This window comes from Cetorhinus maximus, chromosome 6 (genome assembly GCF_964194155.1).
Source record: "Cetorhinus maximus chromosome 6, sCetMax3.hap1.1, whole genome shotgun sequence".
NCBI classification, from domain to species: domain Eukaryota; kingdom Metazoa; phylum Chordata; class Chondrichthyes; order Lamniformes; family Cetorhinidae; genus Cetorhinus; species Cetorhinus maximus.
This window is the reverse complement of record NC_135884.1, coordinates 58827919-58850690: the sequence shown is the minus strand read 5'-3', so window position 1 is coordinate 58850690 and position 22772 is coordinate 58827919. Positions and strand designations below refer to the sequence as shown.

Sequence of the window (22772 nt, the reverse complement as noted above, 5' to 3'; positions counted from 1 at the left end):
CAGAAATGTACCATTTCACAATGGAGTCACCATCTAATCAGTGTCCCTGATAATACCAATAGGCTGCATGAGAGCAAGAATGTTCTTTACTGCTGAGAAACAGCTTATCCTGCAACTCTGGGGCAGCAAACACCATAAAAGAGACCTGCTATATACACAAAGCTCATCTGTGGGTGAAAACAGAAACCGAGAAGAAAAACATCAGTTCTGGCGTGTGGTTGACTCTACAGCGAAGAACCCACTTTGTTTCCTCCCACCCTATGAACAGAGAAGCGGGTGGAACTATACTGAAGCCTGCGATTTGATTCGCTGCCCCAGGAGTTTATGCTCACATCCAAGTTGGCGGCTCTTGCCATGGCAGAGGGTAGGTAGCGCTCGCGTTTTTCTCCTCCCACGCCACCCTTTTCCGACAAACTATCTCGCCCGTGTGCACTCGCCGGGCTGCGATTTCTTTCCGAGTCTCTCCCTGGCTGCGAGTGGACCGGGAAACGGGTCCCCTCCCCTTTCAAGAATTGGAGAGGAGCGAGCAATAAAAACGGGCTCCGCGCTTCTTTTTGCCCGCACTCAAAATGGCGGCGGAGGGAGGGAGGGGGATTTCAGTTTAGTGAAGGGGTGGTCACGTGACTCGAGCTGAGATGGCGGCTGGGATGCTCACTGCGCCTGCGCCAGCCCACTGGTCCTGCGCTTGCGCCAGCCGCCGCTCGGTTGCCAGGGGCGGCGGTGAGCGAGTCAGGAGCCGACGCCTCCCCACCACCCCCCCCCGGGCTATGGCGGAAGCCGAGGTGGAAGCTACGTTACACAATCCGCCTTCCGAGACCTCAGAGAGTGGCGGTGAGGAGACTCCGGAGAGCGAGTCGCCCGAATGTGCTGAAAGGCCGCCGTCCGGTCTCCAGCACCATCACCAAGCGGCTGTCAACCCGGCGGCCCGGGAACGGGTGTGTGGCCGCCTGCAGGACAGCAAAAGCCTGGACGGCCTCAGCGAGGTGCTGGGCGGCATCCGAGGCCGGGATGGCAAGCTGGAAGGGCGGAGGGCGACCATCTCCAGTGCGCTGGAGCTGGAGGGCACCGTCAGCCACGACGGGGACCTCACCCACTACGTGGCCAACAACCTGCAGCATAAAATCAAGATGAGTTCGAAGCAGAGTCTGGAGCTGGAGTGTGAGTGCTGGGGAGGGGAGAGAGAGGGGGGCTCTGCCTCTGCATCCACTTCATAGAGTACAGCCCGTGACTTTGCATGTCTCCAGATTTGGTTTGCTACTTTGCACAATGTACCCGGTGCAGCAAATTCGCGCCCCATCCACTTACACAGGGCAACTGGGTGTTGTTGCTTTTAGCTTAGTAACATTAGGAGCTTCCCAAGGGCGACTCAGTACATGGGTAGTGAGGGACGGGTGACCAACTCTCGAGGAGAAAATTATGGGACACTCTGGCATGGGAGTCCAGTAGAGCAGGGGGAGAGTGAGTACTGTCAGAGATGAGGTGGAGGGGGGAAGGAGGAGGTGCTGTCAGAGCTCAGAGTGGGGGGAGAGGTGTCGTCAGAGCTGAGAGAGTTGGGGGAGAGGTGTTGTCAGAGCTGAGAGAGTTGGGGGAGAGGTGTTGTCAGAGCTGAGAGTGGGGAGGAGAGGTGCTGTCAGAGATGAGAGTGGGGGGAGAGGTGTTGTCAGAACTGAAAGAGTTGGGGGAGAGGTGTTGTCAGAGCTGAGAGAGTTGGGTGTGAAGTGTTGTCAGAACTGAGAGTGGGGAGGAGAGGTGCTGTCAGAGCTAAGAGTGGGGGGAGGAGAGGTGCTGTCAGAGCTGAGAGTGGGGGGAGGAGAGGTGCTGTCAGAGCTGAGGGGGGGAAGAAGAGGTGCTGTCAGTTGAGAGAATGGGGGGGAGGTGCTGTCAGAGCTGAGAGTGGGGGAGGAGAGGTACTGTCAGCTGAGGGGGTAGGAGGTACTGTCAGAATTGAGAGAATGGGGAGGAGGTGCTGTCAGAGCTGAGAATGGGGGGGTGAAGATGCTGTGAGAGTTGGGGGTGAAGGTGCTGTGAGAGTTGGGGGTGGTGAAGGTGCTGTCAGAGCTGAGAGATTGGGAGGGGGTGGTGTTGTCAGAGCTGAGGGAGTGGGGGGGGGGCAGCAGGTGCTGTCAGAGCTGAGGGAGTGGGGGGGGGGCAGCAGGTGCTGTCAGAGCTGAGAGATGGTGGGGTGGGGGTGTGGTCGGGGAGTGCGGCCAGCACTGACAGTGCGGAGTTGGGGTGTGCTGTCAGAGCTGTGTGGGGTTGGGGGAGGGGGTAGTGCTGCCAGAGAAAACGGGAGCAGAGTGGTTACTTCACATGTGCCAGATTTAAAGGTCTGATTTACATGAAAAACAGCCTGGGACACGGGACAGTGGGCTCATCTCCGGGGCGATCCGGTAAAATAATGGACGGTCAGTCACTCTGACTGAAGGAGTGCTGCATGTCAGAGGTACCGTCTTTCGGATGATACGTGAAAGATCCCCTGGCGCCTTTTCCAAGAGGATTTCTCTCCTGTCCTGCCCAAAACGAATCCATCAATTGATCAGATTATCCGGTTATTCTCACGTTGCGTTTTTGTCAGATCTTGCTGTGCATGCTAGCTGCCATGTTTCCTACATTACCAGCTGACTGCACTGCATTTAATTGGCTTTTAGCGAGTTAAAACATCTTGGGATTGTGAAAGGTGCTATATAAATTTAGCGGGTAATCTGGAATTTGCAGCAAACGATTCTTCTAGGAATGTAATATTTTTCAGTATCTCTGCTTCGGTTGATTCCTGTAATTAGAATGCACTCTAATCTGCATTGGAACAGTTTCACATGATGCCAGAATTGTCCCACTTTTTCTGCTGTCTCAAGAACTTGGGTAAAGTGTCTTCAATGTTGTGTATATTGAGTTTAGACTGCAGAAGGCTGCAGCACAGAGGGATTTGGGAGTCCTTATGCATGAATCCCAAAAAGCTAACATAAAGCTCAACAGGTAATAGGGAAGGCAAAAGTTGGCATTTCTTTCAAAGGGAAAGGAGTATAAAAATAGGGAAGTCTTGCTAAAACTATACAAGGCACTAGAGATAAAAACAAAAAACTGCAGATGCTGGAAATCCAAAACAAAAACAAAAATACCTGGAAAAACTCAGCAGGTCTGGCAGCATCTGCAGAGAAGAACAAAGTTGACGTTTCAAGTCCTCATGACCCTTCAACAAAACTAAGTAAAAATAGGAGAGGGGTGAAATATAAGCTGGTTTAAGGTGGGGAGAGAAGTGGGGGAGGGGAGGGGGTTGGGGATGGGGGGGTGGTGGTGGTTGTAGGGACAAGCAAGCAGTGATAGGAGCAGATAACCAAAAGATGTCACAGACAAAAGAACAAAGAGGTGTTGAAGGTGGTGATATTATCTAAAAGAATGTGCTAATTAAGAATGGATAGCAGGACACGCAAGGTACAGATCGCTCTAGTGGGGGTGGGGTTAAGTAAGACTAAAAGGGCATAAAAGGTATAGATTTAAAAATAATAGAAATAGGTGGGAAAAGAAAAATCTATATAAATTATTGGAAAAAACAAAAGGGAGGGTGAAGAAATGGAAAGGGGATGGAGGAGGGAGTTCAAGATCTAAAGTTGTTGAACTCAACCTTCCGGACTGAATATTGAGTTTAACAACTTTAGATCTTGAACTCCCTCCTCCATCCCCACCCACTTTCCGTTTCTTCCCCCTCCCTTTTGTTTTTTCCAATAATTTATATAGATTTTTCTTTTCCTACCTATTTCCATTATTTTTAAATCTATACCTTTTGTGCCCTTTTAGTCTTATTTCACCCCACCCCCACTAGAGCTATCTGTACCTTGCGTGTCCTGCTATCCATTCTTAATTAGCACATTCTTTTAGATAGTATCACCACCTTCAACACCTCTTTGTTCTTTAGTCCGTGACATCTTTTGGTTATCTGCTCCTATCACTGCTTGCTTGTCCCTACAACCACGACCCCCACCAACTTCTCCTCCCATCCCCCCACCTTATATTTCACCCCTCTCCTATTTTTACTTAGTTCTGTTGAATGGTCATGAGGACTCGAAACGTCAACTTTGTTCTTCTCCGCCGATGCTGGCAGACCTGCTGAGTTTTTCCAAGTATTTCTGTTTTTGTTTCATACAAGGCACTAGTTAGACCACACCTAGAATACTGTGAACAATGTCGGTCCCCTTTTCTAAGGAAAGATATACTGGCATGGGGGTATCCAGAGAAGATTCACGAGGTTGATCCCGGGTATGGAGGGATTTTCTTATGAGGACAGGTTGAGTAGGTTGGGCCTGTACTCTATGGAATTTAGAAGAATGAGAGGCGACCTTATTGAAGCGTATAAGATTCTTAGGGGGCTTGACAGGGTAGATACTGAGAGGTTGTTTCCTCTTGTGGGAGAGTCTAGGACCAGAGGGCATAATCTCAGAGTAAGGGAGCGCCCATTTAAAATGGAGATGAGGAGGAATTTCTTCTCTGAGGGTAGTCAATATGTGGAATTCTTTACTATAGAGGTTGGGTTGTTGAGATCGACAGATTTTTAATCAGTAAGGGAATTAAGAGTTATGGGGAAAAGGCAGGAAAGCGGAGTTGAGGATTATCAGATGAGCCATGACCTCATTGAATGGTGGAGCAGACTTGATGGGCCAAATGACCTACTTCTGCTCTTATGTCTTATGGTAACACTGTTCAGTCATTCAACGGTCTTGCTACCAAATGCAGCTCCAGTGGCACAAAATAGGGCAGCCAATAGCTATGAAGGTAACTAATATTATGGAAATAATATTGCATTGGTACGGTAGAATTTATTGTAAGGCCAGATCAACGTTGTATATCAAATTTTTGTTGCTTAGAGCATTCCAAAGGAGGAGTATTTAAAAGGTGACCTATGGCCTCCACTTACATTACCCATTTCCTGTTCTGTTTCCAATTGAATTTGGAAACCTGTGATTTCAATACCTGGAAGAGGAGAAAAGCCAGCTTATTTGGAGACCCATACACACAGGAGTACATTTAATCAACAATTTGCATTGATTTTAATGTCCGCAGATTTGCACAAATCGATGTTGTTGAAAAATTCCTCAGGATCATTGATTGGGACAGTATAATGTCTTCAGCACTTAACTCAAGTTAGGGAGTTGGTGATTGGCATTGAGGAAATGTTTTGCATGGCAGTTTCAGTAATTGCAGTTGTCAAGTGCTTGGAGAATTTTGATCTAGCGAAGCAGATGTTGTAGCTCCATTTGATTTTGCTGACAGACATGATGGAGGTAAGCGTTGGTGGAGAACGTTGAGGTAAATTGGAAATGCAGGGCAGCATAATCAGTATGCATTAGGACAGTCAATTTCTATTATTTAGAAGAGCTAAGAATCATCCAATGTGGATAGTTGAGCTTCCACTATAATTTGTTTTCCATTTAACCCTAACAGTGAACCTTATTTGCAATGTGCATCTAATTGTTTAAAAGCAAAATACTGCGGATGCTGGAAATCTGAAACAAAAACAGAAAATGCTGGAAAAGCTCAGCAGGTCTAACAGCATCTGTGGAAAGAAAGACAGAGTTTCGATTTTGTATGACTCTTCTTCAGAGCAGAGACCCTGCTCTGTCATATGGACTCGAAACATTAACTCTGTCTTACTCCCCACAGATGCTGTTAGACTTGCTGAGTTTTTCCAGCATTTTGTGTTTTGTACCTAATTGTTTAATTGGGTTAGTTTGAATCTATTCCTGGGTGAGTAAACATTGTACACAATGTACACCAAGTGCATGAAAAAATAACTTTATTAAGCAACATAATTCTAATTGCTCAACCATCTAGACTTGGGGTATTGAAGAATGCAAGCACATACTGTCCTGTCCCACTTGCATGGTGTTTCCCTTTTGTAATGCTCAGTCGTTGGTGTGATGCCTGTTCAGTAGGTATTGTTAACGTTAAGATCCACCCAGTGTCTCCTATAATTTGTAATTAGTATCTAATTCACTCTTTGAGTTATTGTCCCAGTTTCCTATTTTTGAAGCACTGAACAGACCTATGACAACTAGTGGATCTCCTATGGCTTTTGTCAAAGGCGCACAAATTATTGAGTTGCAGTGGGAGGTTTGGGAGTTGCCTGGGAAGAATATGATGGGATAAAAACAGAAATTGCTGGAAATACTCACCCAGATCTGGCAGTATCTGTGGAGAGAGAAACAGAGTTAATGTTTCAGGTCTGTGACTTTTCATCAGAAATGAAAAAAACTAGAATTGTAATAGGTTTTGAGCAAAGAGTGGGTGGAAAAAGGACAAAAGAAAGATTGTGATCGGGTGGAAGACAGGAAAAATTGAATGAAGGAAGAGTTAGTCATACAGGGCCAAAGGGAATGGTGATGGGGAAGAAAAGAAGCAAAAAACGTGCCTGGGGCAGGTATGCTGTTGTCAGAGAGCAAAAATGAGAGAAAAACCGAAACGTCCAAAAGAAATTAAATGCGGGCCAGCGATTACAATCTGAAATTGTTGAACTCCGTGTTGAATCCAGAAGGCTGTAAAGTGCCTAATCGAAAGATGAGGTGCTGTTCCTCAAGCTTGCATTGAGCTTCATTGGAACAATGCAGTAGGCCAAGGACAGAGATGTCAGTGTGAGAGCAAGGTGGAGAATTAAAATGGCAAGCTACTGAAAGCTCAAGGTCCTGCTTATTGTCTGAATGGAGGTGTTCCACAAAGCAATCATCCAAACTCATCTGGTCTCCCCAGTGTGGAGGAATTGTGAGCAGTGAATATCATAATAAATTGTAAGAAGTACATGTGAATTGCTGCTTCGCCTGGAAGGGGTGTTTGGGGCCTTGGACGGTATGGAAAGAGAAGGTAAAAGGACGGGTGTTACATCTCTTGCATGTACACAGAAAGGTGTTGTGGGAAGGGAACCGAATTTTGGGGTTGATAGATGAGTGGGCCAGTATGTCGCGAAGGGAACAGTCCCTTTGGAATTCTGAAAGGGGAGGGGAAGATGTGTTTGGTGGCATCATGTTGGAGGTGGCGGAAACAGCAGAGGATAATCCGTTGAATATGAAGGCTGGCGGGGTGGAAAGTGAGGGCAAAGGGCACTCTATCATTGTTCTGGGAGGAAGGGGCAGGTGCAAAAGCTGAAGTACTGGAAGTGAGTCGGAAACGGTCGATGGCACTGTGAACCACATTGAGGAGAATCCTTGGTTGAAGGAAAAGGAAGATCTATCAGAGGTGCAGATATGGAAGGTTGCATCATAAGAATTGACGAGATGGAGAAATGTGAGAATGGAATGGAATCCTTGCAGGGTGTGGGGAAGTGTGGTCAAGGTAGCTATAGGAATCAGTGGGCTTGTTTGCGGATAGCCTATCCACCAGAAATTGAGACAGAGAAGTCGAGAAAGGGGAGACACTAGTCATAGATGGACCAGTGAAGGGTGGAAATTGGATGCAGCATTGATGAAGTATTCCAATTCAAGTTAAGAGCAGGAAACAGCACTGATACAGGCAGCAATGTGTCTGAAAAAGAATTGAGGGAGGGTGCCCAAGTAGGGGGCATAGACGGGTATGGTTAGGACCCATGTGACTTCATGATGGGGCTAACTTTTAAAAAATATATAATAGTTGTGGGATCTGGATAGCAGGAAGTAGACTGATACAAGCAGGACCAACTCAGGAATAATCGTCAGTAGTGGGAATAAGTGGGGATGGGGGAAGAGAAGAAAAACACAGGAAATAACTTGACCTCTGATTTGAGACAGAGGAATTATTTCTTAGTTGTGATCAGGGAATGTGAAAATATATTTTTCTTGAATTCTCTATCTGTGTAGATATGTAGATAATGGAGGTCATTTTAATTTCTTGCAAATGTAATCTTTATGTAACAGATGTGCATTGGAAAAATCCAGAAGCCAGATACATATTTTTTTTACCAATACAAGGAAAGCTGTATGTTATACTTAAAAATGTATGGGATACATTTAGGCTAGTCCAAAGTTATGGTCCCCATTTCATCAAAGCAACCTAACAGAGAGGCTATGGGGAGTGAGATATTTCATTTTCTTTTAAGTCAGTGTAAAAGTAAGCAGAATGCTTTCAAAATCTGCTCTTACGAATGTGAGTACAGCTCTCATTCAAACTTTGTTAAGCGAATAAACTTGTTTAATGTTGCCTTAAGAAACTGGGCATTTAAAATAAATTCATGAGGCAGTGAAGACTTAGCACATTTTTTTATCTTTCCCAGCTGGAAATAGCGTGAAAACCAGAAGTATGCAAAGGTTAAAATCAGACAATCCTCCAATAGATCCTGGGGTACTGCTAGATCTGGAGAAAGACGCAAAGGAGGTGGCACAGAAAGTCGATCAGATGATGAAAAGCCTAAATGCCACCATCCAGAACGTACGTATGAATTGCCATCTGATCAAAGTCTAGCCATGATAGTTGGTTTCTAATCATGCTGAAGCCACTGGAGAATATTTATAACTTTCAAACCTGATGAACAATTTTACAGAATGGAAGGATTCCATTCAGCTCATGTATGTGCTGGTTCTTTAGAAGAATTGTCCACTTGCTTGCTTTCCCCATACCCTTAATTTTTTTGCTTTGACATTATTTACCTGAATTTTTATTTTGGAGTCAGGTACTTGGGCATTCCATACCTTGACAAGGTTTGCCTAAGGTAAATAGTACTTAATTCCCTCGTCATCAGCTTTTGAAGATGATACATCTATGTGCTTCAGTGACCGGTAGAGATAGTTTTTCCATAACATCATCAAAACCCTTTATAATTTTGAGGATTTGAATCAGATCTCAGTGAAAAGAGCCCTGGTTTCTCTTGGGATTTTTTAAATCTCTTACTTAAAGCACCTAATCCCTGGTTTCTCAGATGCTTCTTCACTGTCATCAAGCTGGTTGGGACTGCAATTGCCTGATTCCATTCTTAATTATCTAATCTTAGCCAGAGTATCACTTGCAATAGCTTCCATCTCTGCTCCACACCATTACAACTGGTGTCTCTCAAGAATCTATCCTTGGCCCCCTCCTATTTTTCATCTATATGCTATCCCTTGGCAATATCATTTGAAAGTACAGCATTAGTTTTCACGTGTCCACTGATGACACACAGCTCTACCTCACCACTGCCTCTCTCAAATCCTTCTCTGTTGCCAAATTATCAGACTGCTTATCTGATGAACAATACTAGGTGAGCAGAAATTTCCTCCAATTGAGTATTGTTACTGGCCCCATCCTGCTTCCTGGCAACTGTCTGAGACTAAACTAGACTGTTTACAATCTTGATGTTGCATTTGATGAGCTGAGCTTCCAATCACGTATTTGTGCCGTCACTAAGCCTATTTCCCTAACGTCGCTGACTTTGCCTCTGCCTCAGCTCATTGGCCACTACAAGGCCTTGGTTTACTTGAACTTGAGCAGCATTATGTAGCAGTGATCTAATTTTGTCGCTTACCATTGAACGCTGCTTTGCATCTTCAGCATGAGGAGTCAAATATTCCAGTCCACTTGATAATTTACTTCACTATCTTGCATCCTTCCATCTATGAAAGATGATGAACACGCAGCAAGAAAATCCATTTTAATGGGGTGTCTTCATATGGCGTACCTTTGATAGCTGAAGAGGCCAATTCTTGATTGGTAGGTTCTGCCACAAGTGCAGCACATGAAGCTACCAAGTGTTATTGTGGGTTGTGGTTCTCTGCATTGGTGTCTGTTGCCAAGCTGCTGTGGCCATTGGGGTTATTGTGGAGGTGCACGCCACCTGGTAGGAGGTGTTGCCGTTTACTTTTGTTAGCTGGTGGCTCTCAGGTGAGGTAATTGATGTCTTGGGCCTTCATGGCATGCTTGCAGGCATCCCTGAAGCAGAGTTTTGGGCATCGCACTGGTTGTCTGGCTGCAGCTACCTCATCATACAGAAAGTCCTTGCGTCTTCCATTCTGTGGATGTGCCTGAGCCAACAAAGCTGTTTCTGTTTGATGAGTGCTAACAAACTTGGGAGCTCTGCCATATTTGTAATTTTGTCCTGCTGGGATATAGCCATAATGTGCCACAGAGAGCAAAGATGGAAATTATTGAGCTGTTTTTCTTGATATCTGTAAGCTGTCCATGTTTCACAATCGTACAGCAAGGTGCTGAGAACATAGGCCATACAAGACATCAGCTTGGTCCTATGGGGCAACTTAATGTTATCCCATGCACATTTAGTGAGTCCGCCAAAGGTGGTAGCCGCTTTCCCTACGCATTTATTAAGTTCTGCTTCAAAGGACAGATTGTCTGTCTCCATGGACCCGGGGTAACAGAATTTGCTAACCATTTCCGGCAGGGTGTTATTTAGTGTAATCAGGTGGAAATGCAACACCTTATCCTGTGACAAGTGTCCCTTGACAGTTGTTCTCCCTCATTATAAGTTACAGGTAGAGGAGTTACAGTTCATGAGCCTTTGTAGCTGAGTTTCTGTGTGGGCGACTAGGGCAGCATTGAGTGTAGAGGAGTTCTCTGATCAGGACGTGATGTGTTTTTGACTTCGCTTTCAGTCTTGATAGATTGCAGAGCTTGCTGCATGACCTAGTATGCAAGTAGACTCCTTCCATATCTGCAGGGAAGGTTAAGGTCAGGAGCTTGGAGAAGAAAATGCCAAACAGAGTGGGGGTAGCCCTGTTTCACTCTGTTCTTCACTCTGAAACTGTCAGAGTGGAGCCATCAAACTGCACAGTGCAGTGCCTATTGTCAGAGAAAGAGCAGATGAGACTAAGGAGATTTGGCGGAGGGCCAGTTTTTGCCAAATTCTTGTAGACTTGCTCTGCTGATGGTGTTGAATTCCTTAGTGAGCTCTAAGAAAGTAAAGAGGTATACCCTGTTCCCTACACTTTTAGCTGGCTTATGGAGATCATGTCCACAGTAGATCTACCAGCGTGGAAACTGCACTGTACTTGTATACTTGGTCTGCAAGTAGATGTTTGAGCCTAGATATTAAGGAGTGAGATGCCCCTGTAGTTGTTGCACTCTCTTCTATTGCCTTTGTTTTTGTATGTGATGATTTTTGCATTGCACACCTCCTATGGAAGAGAAGCTATTTTCCAGCAAAGAAGGAGAAGGTCATAAAGGTGCGGCAATAGATGAGACTTTCTGTGCTTGAGCAGATCGGCTGGGATTCCATCCTTGCCAGGTGTGTTTCTGTTTGCTAAGTAGTCTATGGTCTTTTCGAGCTCAAGTGATGAGGGTTCTTAATCTAATTCGTCCATGCCAGGAAGTTGTGGGAGAAAATCCTAGTGCGACTGAGAGATAGCTATCTCACAGGGGTGCAGCTCACAGTAGTTTTCAGCCCAGCAGGACACCTGTTTACTTCTATCGGTGAGTATTTCACCATCTGCCAATGCTGGGGGAAGCTAAGGTAGAATTGAGTGCCCTCTTGATACCTTCGTACATAGCTCGTGGATTTCTGTTTAGAATCATTAGATTATACAACAACAACTTATTTATATAGTGCCTTTAATGTAATAAATGTCCCAAAGCACTTCTCGGTAGCATTATAAAACAAAGAATGACATCGAGCCGCAAGGAGATATATGGTGAGATGACCGAAAGCTTGGCCAAAGAGGTAGGTTTTACGTACTGTCATAAAGGGGGAAAGTGATTTAGAGGGGCAGAGGGTTGTAAGGAGGGTATTTTCAGAGCTAAACAGAACAAAGGAGGCCAGTTGGTCCATCAGATCTGTGTCTACGTTTTGATGAGCAAGTCTGTTAGTCTCCCACCCCCCACACCTCTTTGTTCTTTTGTCTGTGACATCTTTTGGTTATCTGCTCCTATCACTGCTTGCTTGTCCCTACAAACCCCCCCCCCCCCCCCCCCGGCCCCACCTTAAACCAGCTTATATTTCACCCCTCTCCTATTTTTACTTAGTTCTATTGAAGGGTCATGAGGACTCGAAACATCAACTTTGTTCTTCTCCGCCGATGCTGCCAGACCTGCTGAGTTTTTCCAGGTATTTCTGTTTCTGTTAGTCCCACTCCCTACCTTTCCCCATATCCCTGAGCATTTTTTCTCGTTTGGGTATTCAATTCCCTTTTGAAGACTATTATTCACTACTTGATCAGGCAGTGTATTCCAAATTCTAATCGTTTGTTTCGTAAAGAAGATTTGTTGGCTTTGGTTCTTTAGCCAATCACCTTAAATCTGTGCCCTCTGGTCATCAACCCTTCACCCATTGCAGTTTCTTTTTTATCAAATAACTCAATCAAGTTAGTCAGGCATGTTTTGCATTTAACAGATCAGGGCTGGCTATCTGTAATTAAACTTCTCCAAGTTAGAATTAATTTTGCCCTGGACAATGGTTTCTGGTAGTTTTACCACCACTTTTGTTAGACTAATTGGTTTGTAGTTACCAGGTCCCCTGTCCCCTTTTTTTAAACATGGGTATAAGATTTTCAATCCAGTTCTCTAGCACCACTCCCATATCCAAGGAGGATTGTAAAATTGTGGTCAGGGCTCCTGCTATCTCTAGCCTTTCTTCCGTCAGCAGCCTAAAAGGCTTCCAATCTGGATCTGGTGACTTGCTAACTTTGGTATTAACCTATTCAGCACCTCCTTTCTATCTATTTTTATGCTATTCAATGTCTTGACCCCCTTCTCCTCTACTGTGATATTAATTTTATCATCTTTAGTGAAAACAGATGCAAGGTACTCATTCAGTACCTCAGCAATGCCCTCTCTGCTTTCATTAGAAGATTTCCTTCTTTGTCCCTAATCAGTCCCACCATTCCTTTAACTATCCTTTTATTTTATATATGTGTAAAAATGATTTCTGGGTTCCCTTCTATATTATGCACTTACTCATGCTTTCTCTTTGCCCTTCTTGTATCCCTTTCCAGTTTTCCCCCTGCAATCTCTGTATCCTGTTTTTTTCCTGCCCTCTGTGTTGGACATTTGTCATAAACCACCTTTTCTGTTTTATTTGATCTTTTCTTTCCTTTCAGAGAGCTCTAACTGCATGTCCTTTTTTTTTCCTCCTCATGGGAATATTCTTGCTTTGATCCTGAACTATCTTTGCCTTGAAGTCCTGTCATTGCTTATTAATTATTTTCCTGGCCAAACTTTGTTTCCAGTCCATAGACTGGAATTGGTTCTCCTTCAGTTGGGGTATTTTCACTTTTAATCTTTCTTTATCTTTTTCTATAATTATTTTAAACATAATTATATTATAATCATTATTTCCCAGAAGTTATCCTACTGAACTACATTGCATTTGCCCTACTTCATTATCCAGAACTAGATCCAGCATTGGAACCTTTGTTGTTAGACTAGAAACATACTGAATAAAAGTTCTCCAGTATACGTTTTACAAATTCATCATTCTCCTTACACCATGCACTATTTTTCTCCCAGTTTGTTAGGGTAATTGAAGTCTCCTATATTCCTCTCTCTATTTTCACATATCTCTGAAATTTGTGAACAGATTTTCTCCTCCATTCCCTTTCTATTGCTATTCAAATATTTAAATTCAGGAAGTAACAGCTGTATGTTCAGTAGTGACTTATGGTTTTTAAAATACAGATGACTGCACTAAGTGTGGGCTACATTCAAACTTATCGAGATTCAGTGGACAGTCTTGGAGAGTCAGTGGACATGAGTATAAAGGTAAGGGCACAAGAACAAAAATGAAAACTAATTTAATTCTATTCTGATTATTTTAATTTGGTTTTATTTTTAAAGTCAAAACTGGTGATTAGAAACTGCTTAATTGCAGTCAGGATATAACCTCACAATATTGTACAGGTATATCTATAATATTCATGTAAGTGACTTTATTCTGGTGTAGTTCTGTGGTTCTTGGTTTGCCTTTTTTAAAAATTGTACCCTTGTACTATTTGCCTAGGTTATATTATATATTATATTCTATCAAACAAGTGGCTGCATGACATGCCATTATAATGCATATAGCACAAGATGTCTACAATTTTTGGGTATTCCTATATTTCCTATGCTAGATTATTGAGTACTAAATTAACACCTAAATTTGAATCCCAATCTTGTCTGCTGTTTGCAGTTTCCTCTAAAGTGATTACCAATTTGAACAGGAGCAGAAAACTTGTCCCCATCAGCATCAATTCAGGCACCCTCTGGCCGGCTAGCCAAAGACAGTCTATGATATATTTGTAGGCAATCTCATCCTTAACAAGAACAAGTAACATGAGAAATTCAGGAAAAAAAATCTGTGATTTGAGTAATACAGCTTGAAGTGTGCAAATTATTTTAAAATTGCATTCATCTGTGTAGGATCTTGCTTCTTTGCCAGTGTTGTGGCCCGCCACATCTTGTTGGTTGAGTTAGATGATAACCTGGTTAGCTGCAAGGTTGTTATTGGGATATTGAAAGACAAATCAAGGAAGGCTCCTGCTCTTCATTGCTACCTAACAATTCTTACTCGTCTTACATAATGTCGAGTGAGGACAGAAATATGCTTGCCTCTGATGCCTTCGATTCTTTTAATTCATGGGGGCGTTGCTGGCTAGGCCAGCATTTATTGTCCATCCCTAACTCCCCTTGAGAATTGAGTGGCTTGCTAGGCCATTTCAGAGGGCATTTAAGAGTCAGCCACATTGCTGTGGGTCTGGAGTCACGTGTAGGCCAGGTAAACGACATCAGATTTCTTTCCTTCAAGGACATTAGTGAACCAAATGGATTTTTACAACATGGTTTCATGGTCATTATTGAATTCAAATTTCACCATCTGCCATGGTGGGATTCGAACTCTGGTCCCCAGGCAATACCACTACTCCACTGCCTCACCTCACCTATTCAAGCAGCCATTCTGACAAATGATGATCATTTGGATGAGCTAATAAAGGGTAATTGGCATTCTTGAAACCATGCCTCAACAAAGAATCAATGCCTTCTGGTAAGAAAAATTGTATGGGTTGGAAGGAATAAAAAACTTCTTTCATTTACAATTGCATAACAAAAGTGTTGTAATGCCTGTACTATGGCAAAATTGTGGCATTCTATGTAGCAATCGTCAATAATGGGACATATGTGTTAAAGTATATTTTATACTCTACCACATATGCCTTTTCTGGCAATTATTGTTAGACATCAGTGGAAAATATTACTAACACCACATGTATGTTGGGAGAACATTTTGCTATGAATTCAGGATTCTTGTTACTCCCAACTTAAACGTGCACCTGAATAGGTTCAATGACCCCTATTTCAGGGATAAGGGGAAAGAGAAAAAAGTGGGTCTTATAGAGGCCATTTAGAGGCCAAGTGGGATAAATCAGATATTGGACTTGCCCAAAAGAATCTGAAATCTGATTACTTTGATTTATTTTCCAAAAGTTTGCTCAGGCCCTTTTATTTTAGACCAATACAAAGAAGGAATGTTGGTCATAAGGCAAAATGGGGATGAGTGTTGGTGTTTTCTGGTCTTAGAGCAGTTGCTCAGCTGTATACAATATGCCAGTCCACTGCAACTTCAGATGATGTGGTATGTTTATACCTCTGGAGCGCTTTCCTGCTTTTACCTTGGAGACTGATCATTTTCACTTTGCACAGAAACACTCCTTGACCTCTATCATCTCCGCTTCTACCAGTATTTTGACAGCATCTCCTTCCTTCCACCGATACAAAGTACTCATTAAATATTCTAGCCTTGCCCTGAACCTTTAAGCGTATATCACCCTCTTAGCCCTTAATAGGACCCGCCTCAGCCCACCTCTTACTACCTGTTTCCATACTGGTGGGAAGATTTTGGGGTTCTCTTTTATGTTAACTGCCGTTCTATTGTCAATTAAGTTAAATGGCAACAGTAAAAGTTAGAAAGAAAACTTGACCATAAAGTGGATGCATTAGGAAGAAATCTTGAGAAACAATGGCAAAAATAAAATTGAAGTAAAAAGGGGAAGGATGTTGTGTTAATGGGTAAATTTATAAATAACTGGTTAAATATTTCTCAAGTCTGTTCACTGGGGCACAGCAAGAGTCCTAATTAACAATTATTTCCAAAATTGTAATTTTCACAGTATAAAGATGCATTGGGTTAGATGCACTAGATGCACTATTAACATTTGTGAAAAGGCTATGTTTATGGATGAGATTAACCAGAATTTTTTTGCGTATTTACTGTATGGAAGATAATGCAAAGTTTCGCAGTAGTTGGGGAGTGTAAATGGGAATAACATAATATATTTGAAATTAACTGACATTACCATACCCCTCTCAGAGACTGCACAAAATATTGCCATTAACTTTCCATTTTTAATGGATATTTTCAAATAGATCTTTGTATGTGAATGTTCAAAGATGCCAAAAATGTGCTTTAACTCTAGATTTACACCACCTTGCTGTGCCCCAGTGAACAGACTTGAGAAATATTTAACCAGTTATTTATAAATTTACCCATTAACAACACAACATCCTTCCCCTTTTTACTTCAATGCATCAAATTTTATTTAAAAAAAGAATCAAAGTTCCAGTTACCATTTGTATTGAGTATTAGACTGTTGAGAGTGAAGTGCTAAAAGTCATGCATGATTTCCTCGTGAGACCCTCTGACTTTTACTTTACCAGTCATTGCCTACTGACATTAATAGAGAGTGATGAGGAAGATGCCTGTTTTTTTTACACCCCGGACAATTACTGTTGCGATCTTTAAAATAGTCGTTTCTGCGCACAATTATAAGTGCAGAGTTGCCTCCTTTTCGGCAATTCATTCAGTGATTGGAAGACTGGATGCCGACTGTTGGTGGAAGCTGTCGATTATATAAAACATTTAATCTAACCAAATCTTCCTGTGATACATTTTTCCTATGTTCCATTGAATTTTTTGTCAGTCAAATTCCTTTTGTGTGAACTGTCATTTGCGAATGTTCTGGGCTGCAGGGAGAAGCTGGGGTAAGTGGCTCTAGGTGAATTGCCCCTTCAGAAAGCCACATACACGACAGGCCGAATGGCCACCTTTTGAGCTGTAACCATTCTATGTTTATCCTGTATTAGATTGAGTACTCTTTATAATGGCAAGAGGTTGAAGGCGTCTTTTGTTACTAGAGCAACAAACAACTGGAAGATAATGTAGCAAGCTTCCACATAAATTGATGCTGTCCTTTTAAAGAAACTCCAATATATTTTGAGATATCAAATAGTGCACAAATTACTTTTTTAAGTTGCCTAAGTAGGAGCTTTTATAATCATGGAAGTAATCTGTGTTAGTGAAGGCTCTTGCACTTTTTTTCATCACCATTGGCCTAACAAATTTTTGATTGTGTTTTCAGGGCATGTATACACTAATGGCCCGGTGTGAAGAACTGGACAGATCTATGCAGCCTATTCTTGTGCTGTCTAAACAGATCCGTGAGGTGAAAAGAACTCTGGAAATGTTTGAAACGCTCTGCAAATAACTGGCTCTGTTAATATGGTCTAATAATTGATTTTTTGTTCAAATATTTTTACTGACTTGTAGAATATCAATAACTGCTGCAATAGAAGAACATTACTACTATTAGCAGCATTTGGGACACTGGTGATGGCATCTGCAAATCCTTCAAAGCCTGATTGTTATCTTGCTAAACAAAACTCTATGCAGTTGGCTTAGCAAGTTTGTTTACAAGCACCTTGAGGTTTACATTGTGTCCAACCGGATGAAAAAATCATGCAAACAGTTGATAATTCATTACCCTTATTTCTCCTTCAAGATGAAGGTCTGCTGCTTTTGCATTGATTGAATTAGCAAGATGGATAAACCACCCACATATTTTGAGTCAATGTTGGAAGGAGCAACACATTTTGGGGCAACAGGTCGTGAATAACGATGCAAATGAAGAGCACCAAGAACCTGTATCTACTGACTGGGAAGCACATAAAATGCACTTAAGATGATGAATTTGTAGGGAAAATAACTCAATGAGAACTTGCACTGAAAACATTTTAACTCAGGCATGTAACTGCTTTGAAACATAGTTGTACTTGTTGAAATTGCAAGAGTATTTACGAAAAATATCTGGGGGATGCAGAGGGTAATTGGTACCAGACTAAGATAAATCCAGCTTGATTCAAATTGAAATTATATGAAATTTGCTTTGAACTGCTTATTTATTAAAAGGAATTAGTGTCTAGAATCTATCCTACGTCAGTAACTCTGCTCGAGATTTAGATTTGATCACAAAGCTAATGTGGTGAAATCTAAAACCTTGGTAGTTCTGTTGTCAAACAGTTTTTGTGTGCTGAAAGGTCCTAATAGCCATGTGACTTCACTTGGGATCTGGTAACAATTTAAAAGCCATGATGTTCATCTCTAAAACAACCTGCCTAAAATGAGTTCCTAAACCACAAGTGGGAAGTGTAAAATCAGGATGATGCTGTGCATCGTGTAGCTTGGTTCAGTAGTAGCACTCTTACCTGTATTTGAAGATTGTGTGTCCAAGTCCTGTTTCAGATTGAGAGCACACAAAGTAGAACGTCACTTAAGTGTCATACTGAGGAAGTATTGCATTGTCAGAAACATCAGTAATGTTAAACTGTCTGCCTGTTTTAGTGGATGTTAAAGATCCAGTGGCAATTTATATGATGAGCGGTTTGTTTTTCTGGTACCTTGGCCAGATGAACTGGTCATTGATCTTACTGGTTATTGTGTTTGCCCTTATAACAGTGACTGATAATCTGTTGACTGTTCAGTGCTTTGAAACATCCTGAAGATGTGAAAGATATTAATGTAAATGCAGTCTGTCTTTCCATGTTCTTTGAACTTGATAATTGTTACTTATATAAGAAGGAAACTATAGGAATGCACCCACTACTGGAAATGTTTTGTACTATGATTGCCGTCTTGTCTACGCAGCAAACTATTGGAGGTTCTCAGTCAGACCTAGAAGATGTTTATTTCTTACAGGAAAGAAGGACAGTAATATCAGCTCAGAGGATCTGCATGGAGCAAATGCATGACTCAGTAGTGACTTATATATTTGCCCTGTTTTCAGACCAATCAGAACCAATTTTAAAATGTTTTACCAAATCCTTACAGATTTGCTGATTTTAAGTCATTTCTGAAAATTGTTTAGGTTGAAAGATAATTTTAACCAAAGCATGTCCTTCGTTCCATGCACTCCAAATCTCTTAGTGTTTAGGCTTAATAAGAAAGTCTGTGGTGTTTTGCAAAGGTGGCATTTCACTCCTTGCAGATTTGTACTGCGACTGCTGCATGCTGGGTGTAACCATGTTCCTTCAGCTCCCAAGGGATTCTAGAATTGTGCTAAATTGGTACTTGAGATTAATTACAAGAGCCTTTGGTGCTTTTTTTTTTTATTTTTTATTTTGGTGACAGCATGTTTTGACCTCTACTATTTGCATAGAGTAACAGCTCAAATTAGAAGCAGAATGTGTGTTTCAAGAGTTTGGCTTTGAGACAGAAAATCATGGCGTTCAATCCTAATAATGTGTAATAATCCAGATCACCTACCTCAGTTGAATGAGCTTTGTCTATTGTCCTTTTTGCCTCATACCTTCAAGGGAATACATTATTTTCCCCCTCAAAGGACAATAAAACTACTTGACCTGTCTGATTCTCATCTTAACCTTTTGTGCAGTCGAATACATTCACTGACCTTGCATTTTGATCAGCCAGCACACTTGCTGCAAATGAGATTAAGGCATTTTATAAATGAATCAAATCACCAAACTGGAAATGTATTTGGTATGAGCATTCCAGTTGCTTATTCTTGAATCTCTAAATTTACTACACATATATAGCAATAGTTTCCTGTATCTACAGAAACACCTTAAATTTATATAGTGTGTTTAATGTAGTCATAGCTCAAGGCACTTAACTAGAGCAATATCAATAACAGCACACACCACCTGCAAGAGCAGGATAGATGATGAAAAACTTAATCAAAGAGGTAAGGAACATCTTAAAGGAGGAGAGGAGGTGGAGAAATTCAGTGACAGAATTCCAGACCTTAAGGATGAGAAGGTGAAAGCTTAGCTGTCAATGGTGAAGTGATTAAAATTGGATGTGCAATTGGAAGAGCGCACAGATCTCAAAGGTTTGTAGGGATGTAGAGGAAATTATACATAGGGGCGGACAAGGTCATAAACAAATTTGAAAATAGATGAGGATTTTAAAATTGATGAATTGTTGAATCAGGAGCCAGTGAAGGTCAGCAAGCACTGAGGTGATGGGTGAACATGATTTTGAGCAAGTTAAGATATGGGCAACAGAGTTTTGCATGAACACAAGTTTATGGAACATCTGCGATGGATAAATTGCTAAAGTCATTCAAATCTGCATTTATTGGACTTAAGGAAATGGCGATGAGGGGCTTTACAAAGGGGAATGATTAGTGTGAAATAGAGTAATAGTTTTAATGAGGTCAAATGTATTAAAAGTGGTGGAGATCGTGTGATTTAGTAAACTGGTAGCTACAGAAATCTGATTAATTTTGGCCAAAGACTAGATAGTTGGGCATTTGAATGTGAGATAATTGACTTGAGAGAAGAGTTTTTCCAGGGATGGACACAAAGAAGGGGTTGGGAGGGGCAAGGGGAGTATTGGCAGAGAACAATGCAAAGAAGTGAGCTGCAATTCCCTTATCAGTGATAGTTATGGGAGTAGCAAGGCTGCGTGGCATGACAAGATTGAGTATGGCCTTGTATGTGTCCTGAAGAGTTATGTGGAGAGGAAAGGAGGGTAGTAAAGTCAGGAGATAGATCAAAAGAGATGGAAATCATAGGATGAGATGTTGCTCGATGCTGAGGGAGTAAAGCAATTAAGATCTCGGTGAGGAACTCCAATATTTGTGTGCGTGGTACAGAAAAAGGATTTTAAATGTGAAAGGTGGAACAAGGTAAAATGCTCAAAGGAGAAGTTAGCAGAAGAGTAAGGAGACAAACCAGAATGTGATTTAGAGATAAAGGCTATAACACCACTTATTGATGGAACAGGGCAAATGGTGGAAAGTATAGTGAGGCGGGGGAAGCTTCATTATATCAAAAGGTCTCATCATACCTTAGCTATGTCTCCGTCAAGGTCTTGGTGGCAATGTGATCATCCACAATAAGATCATGCATGGCAAGGGCTTTATTTCACAACTGAGCATACATTCCAATGGGAGATGTGGAAAGAGGCTAGCTTCACAGGATCAGAATTGAGATTGATGAGAGGGATGGGAAGGTGTTTGATGTGATTAGCCCCACGCAAATGGATAGAATGGGACAGCTGAAGTTACTGCTTGTTTGAAGGTAGCAATGAGTGCTTTTCAGAGTATACCAAGAGAGGCACAGCGGGAAGCTATAAGCTTATCAAAGAGGAAGTCAAATCTGGGATGGTGCCAGGATTGTGAGTAAGATGGTTAGTGCTAAAGAGGGTAGATACCCAGAGGCAGAAAAAAGAAAGGAGGGATAAAAGGAAAAGGGGTGGGGGGGGGCCGAAATAGAAGTGATGGACTTGGGTCCTGAGCCGCAGGCAAAACGCATGTGAATTGACGCGGGAAACTACGCTACATTAGTGGTGTGATTACACGCTAAATTAAGATAGTTATGCTTTGCAATGCATGGGGAGCAGAGAGCAAATAGCACCTGGGGAGAACTAAACTTAAAAGTTAGAGGTTGACAAAGTTGATGTACGTTGGGTTAAATCAGCAACAAAACTGATGTACGAATCAAGGCAGGTGGGTGAGGCCAGTAGCTATCCTTTCCCATGCCGGGTGGCATATGAGGCAGAAAAGGCACATGAGTTTTTTTTCCCCCCTAGAACAGGTTGCCAGCTTGTTGGCAAAGGCTATAGCTTGAGGTGTGGCTGACCAGGAGACTTGCCACCTGCCATAGGCGCATTGGAAGGATTTACAGGTTGATCAACCTGTTTGGTCACGTTATGACCACGTCTTCTGTGGCCATCAAGTCAGACTCAAACCGGAGCTTTTGGCTCAGGCATTGGGACCCTACTCTTTGAACCACAAGGACCTATTGAGGTATGTAATTTTCAAAAAATTAAATATTTCCTGAGGCTCTTTAGACACCAGCAACAGCTGTTTCAAATTTTCCAAATGAAGGCAGGACAACCACCTGTAATGAATCACCCAAGAATCATTGCTGATAAATATAAAAATTGAAATCACAAGATACCATTTCTCTAACCATCAAAACTGAGAATGTTTTAGTGAAATAAGATGAATACCTTCCTAATAATTTTATAAAACAGTAAGTTATATGGTTCAAGCTAAATTAATCCAGCATGTCACTGTCAGGAGCACAAAAGCCAATGTGAGAAGTTGGTCCAACCATTGTTGCTCCAGCTGTCAGTTGTGGTTTGACAGTAAAGCAGCTGGAGACGGTAAGGGCAAAGCATTTTCTTCTCTACCACTTTAGACATAACTGCCTAGATTGGGAAGAAATTGAACAACCAAGTGAAATGTCAATTTCAAGTTTCTTTTAGTGTGAGCATCCAAGGCTGTCGCTTTTGAAATTTAAACAAGCCAAATGTTTAAAAACAAGCAATAAAACAGCATTATTTTCAATTTATCTGACACACTTCCTCTTTCGTTTCTCGTTAATGTCTCACGTTATGAGTAGCGTAGGGGCTTTGGAGGTTGGCCTATCATAAATACTACCAGACACTATTAGACTTGAAATACTTGATGTTTGCTGCAGAAATTCTTTGGACCCTAGCATATTGAATCTAACCTTTTGACATTTTGATCTGGAAGGACTAATTTTAAGATCAGCGATGTTAGGGACTCTTGCCAGTTCAACATACTGCACCAGGAATCCAAGTGTCCCTGGCCTGTCAA

General features: G+C 42.0%; 1 protein-coding gene across 1 annotated transcript; it reads left to right on the top strand.

Moving 5' to 3' along the window:
- The first annotated feature begins 679 nt into the window (after positions 1-679).
- On the top strand, positions 680-22499 carry borcs6 (BLOC-1 related complex subunit 6). Its single transcript, XM_078543751.1, has 4 exons — positions 680-1158; positions 8228-8382; positions 13549-13632; positions 17265-22499. Exons 1-4 carry the CDS (start codon positions 768-770, stop codon positions 17388-17390), a joined length of 756 nt encoding a protein of 251 aa, XP_078399877.1. The 5' UTR covers positions 680-767; the 3' UTR covers positions 17391-22499.
- Positions 22500-22772: the final 273 nt, after the last annotated feature.

Excerpts from the sequence above, each read along its gene's own strand:
- borcs6 (XM_078543751.1), top strand. The coding sequence starts at position 768 with ATGGCGGAAGCCGAGGTGGAAGCTACGTTACACAATCCGCCTTCCGAG. Across the intron at positions 1,159-8,227 it reads GCAGAGTCTGGAGCTGGAGT|CTGGAAATAGCGTGAAAACC; the intron begins GTGAGTGCTGGG and ends TATCTTTCCCAG. Across the intron at positions 8,383-13,548 it reads TAAATGCCACCATCCAGAAC|ATGACTGCACTAAGTGTGGG; the intron begins GTACGTATGAAT and ends TTTAAAATACAG.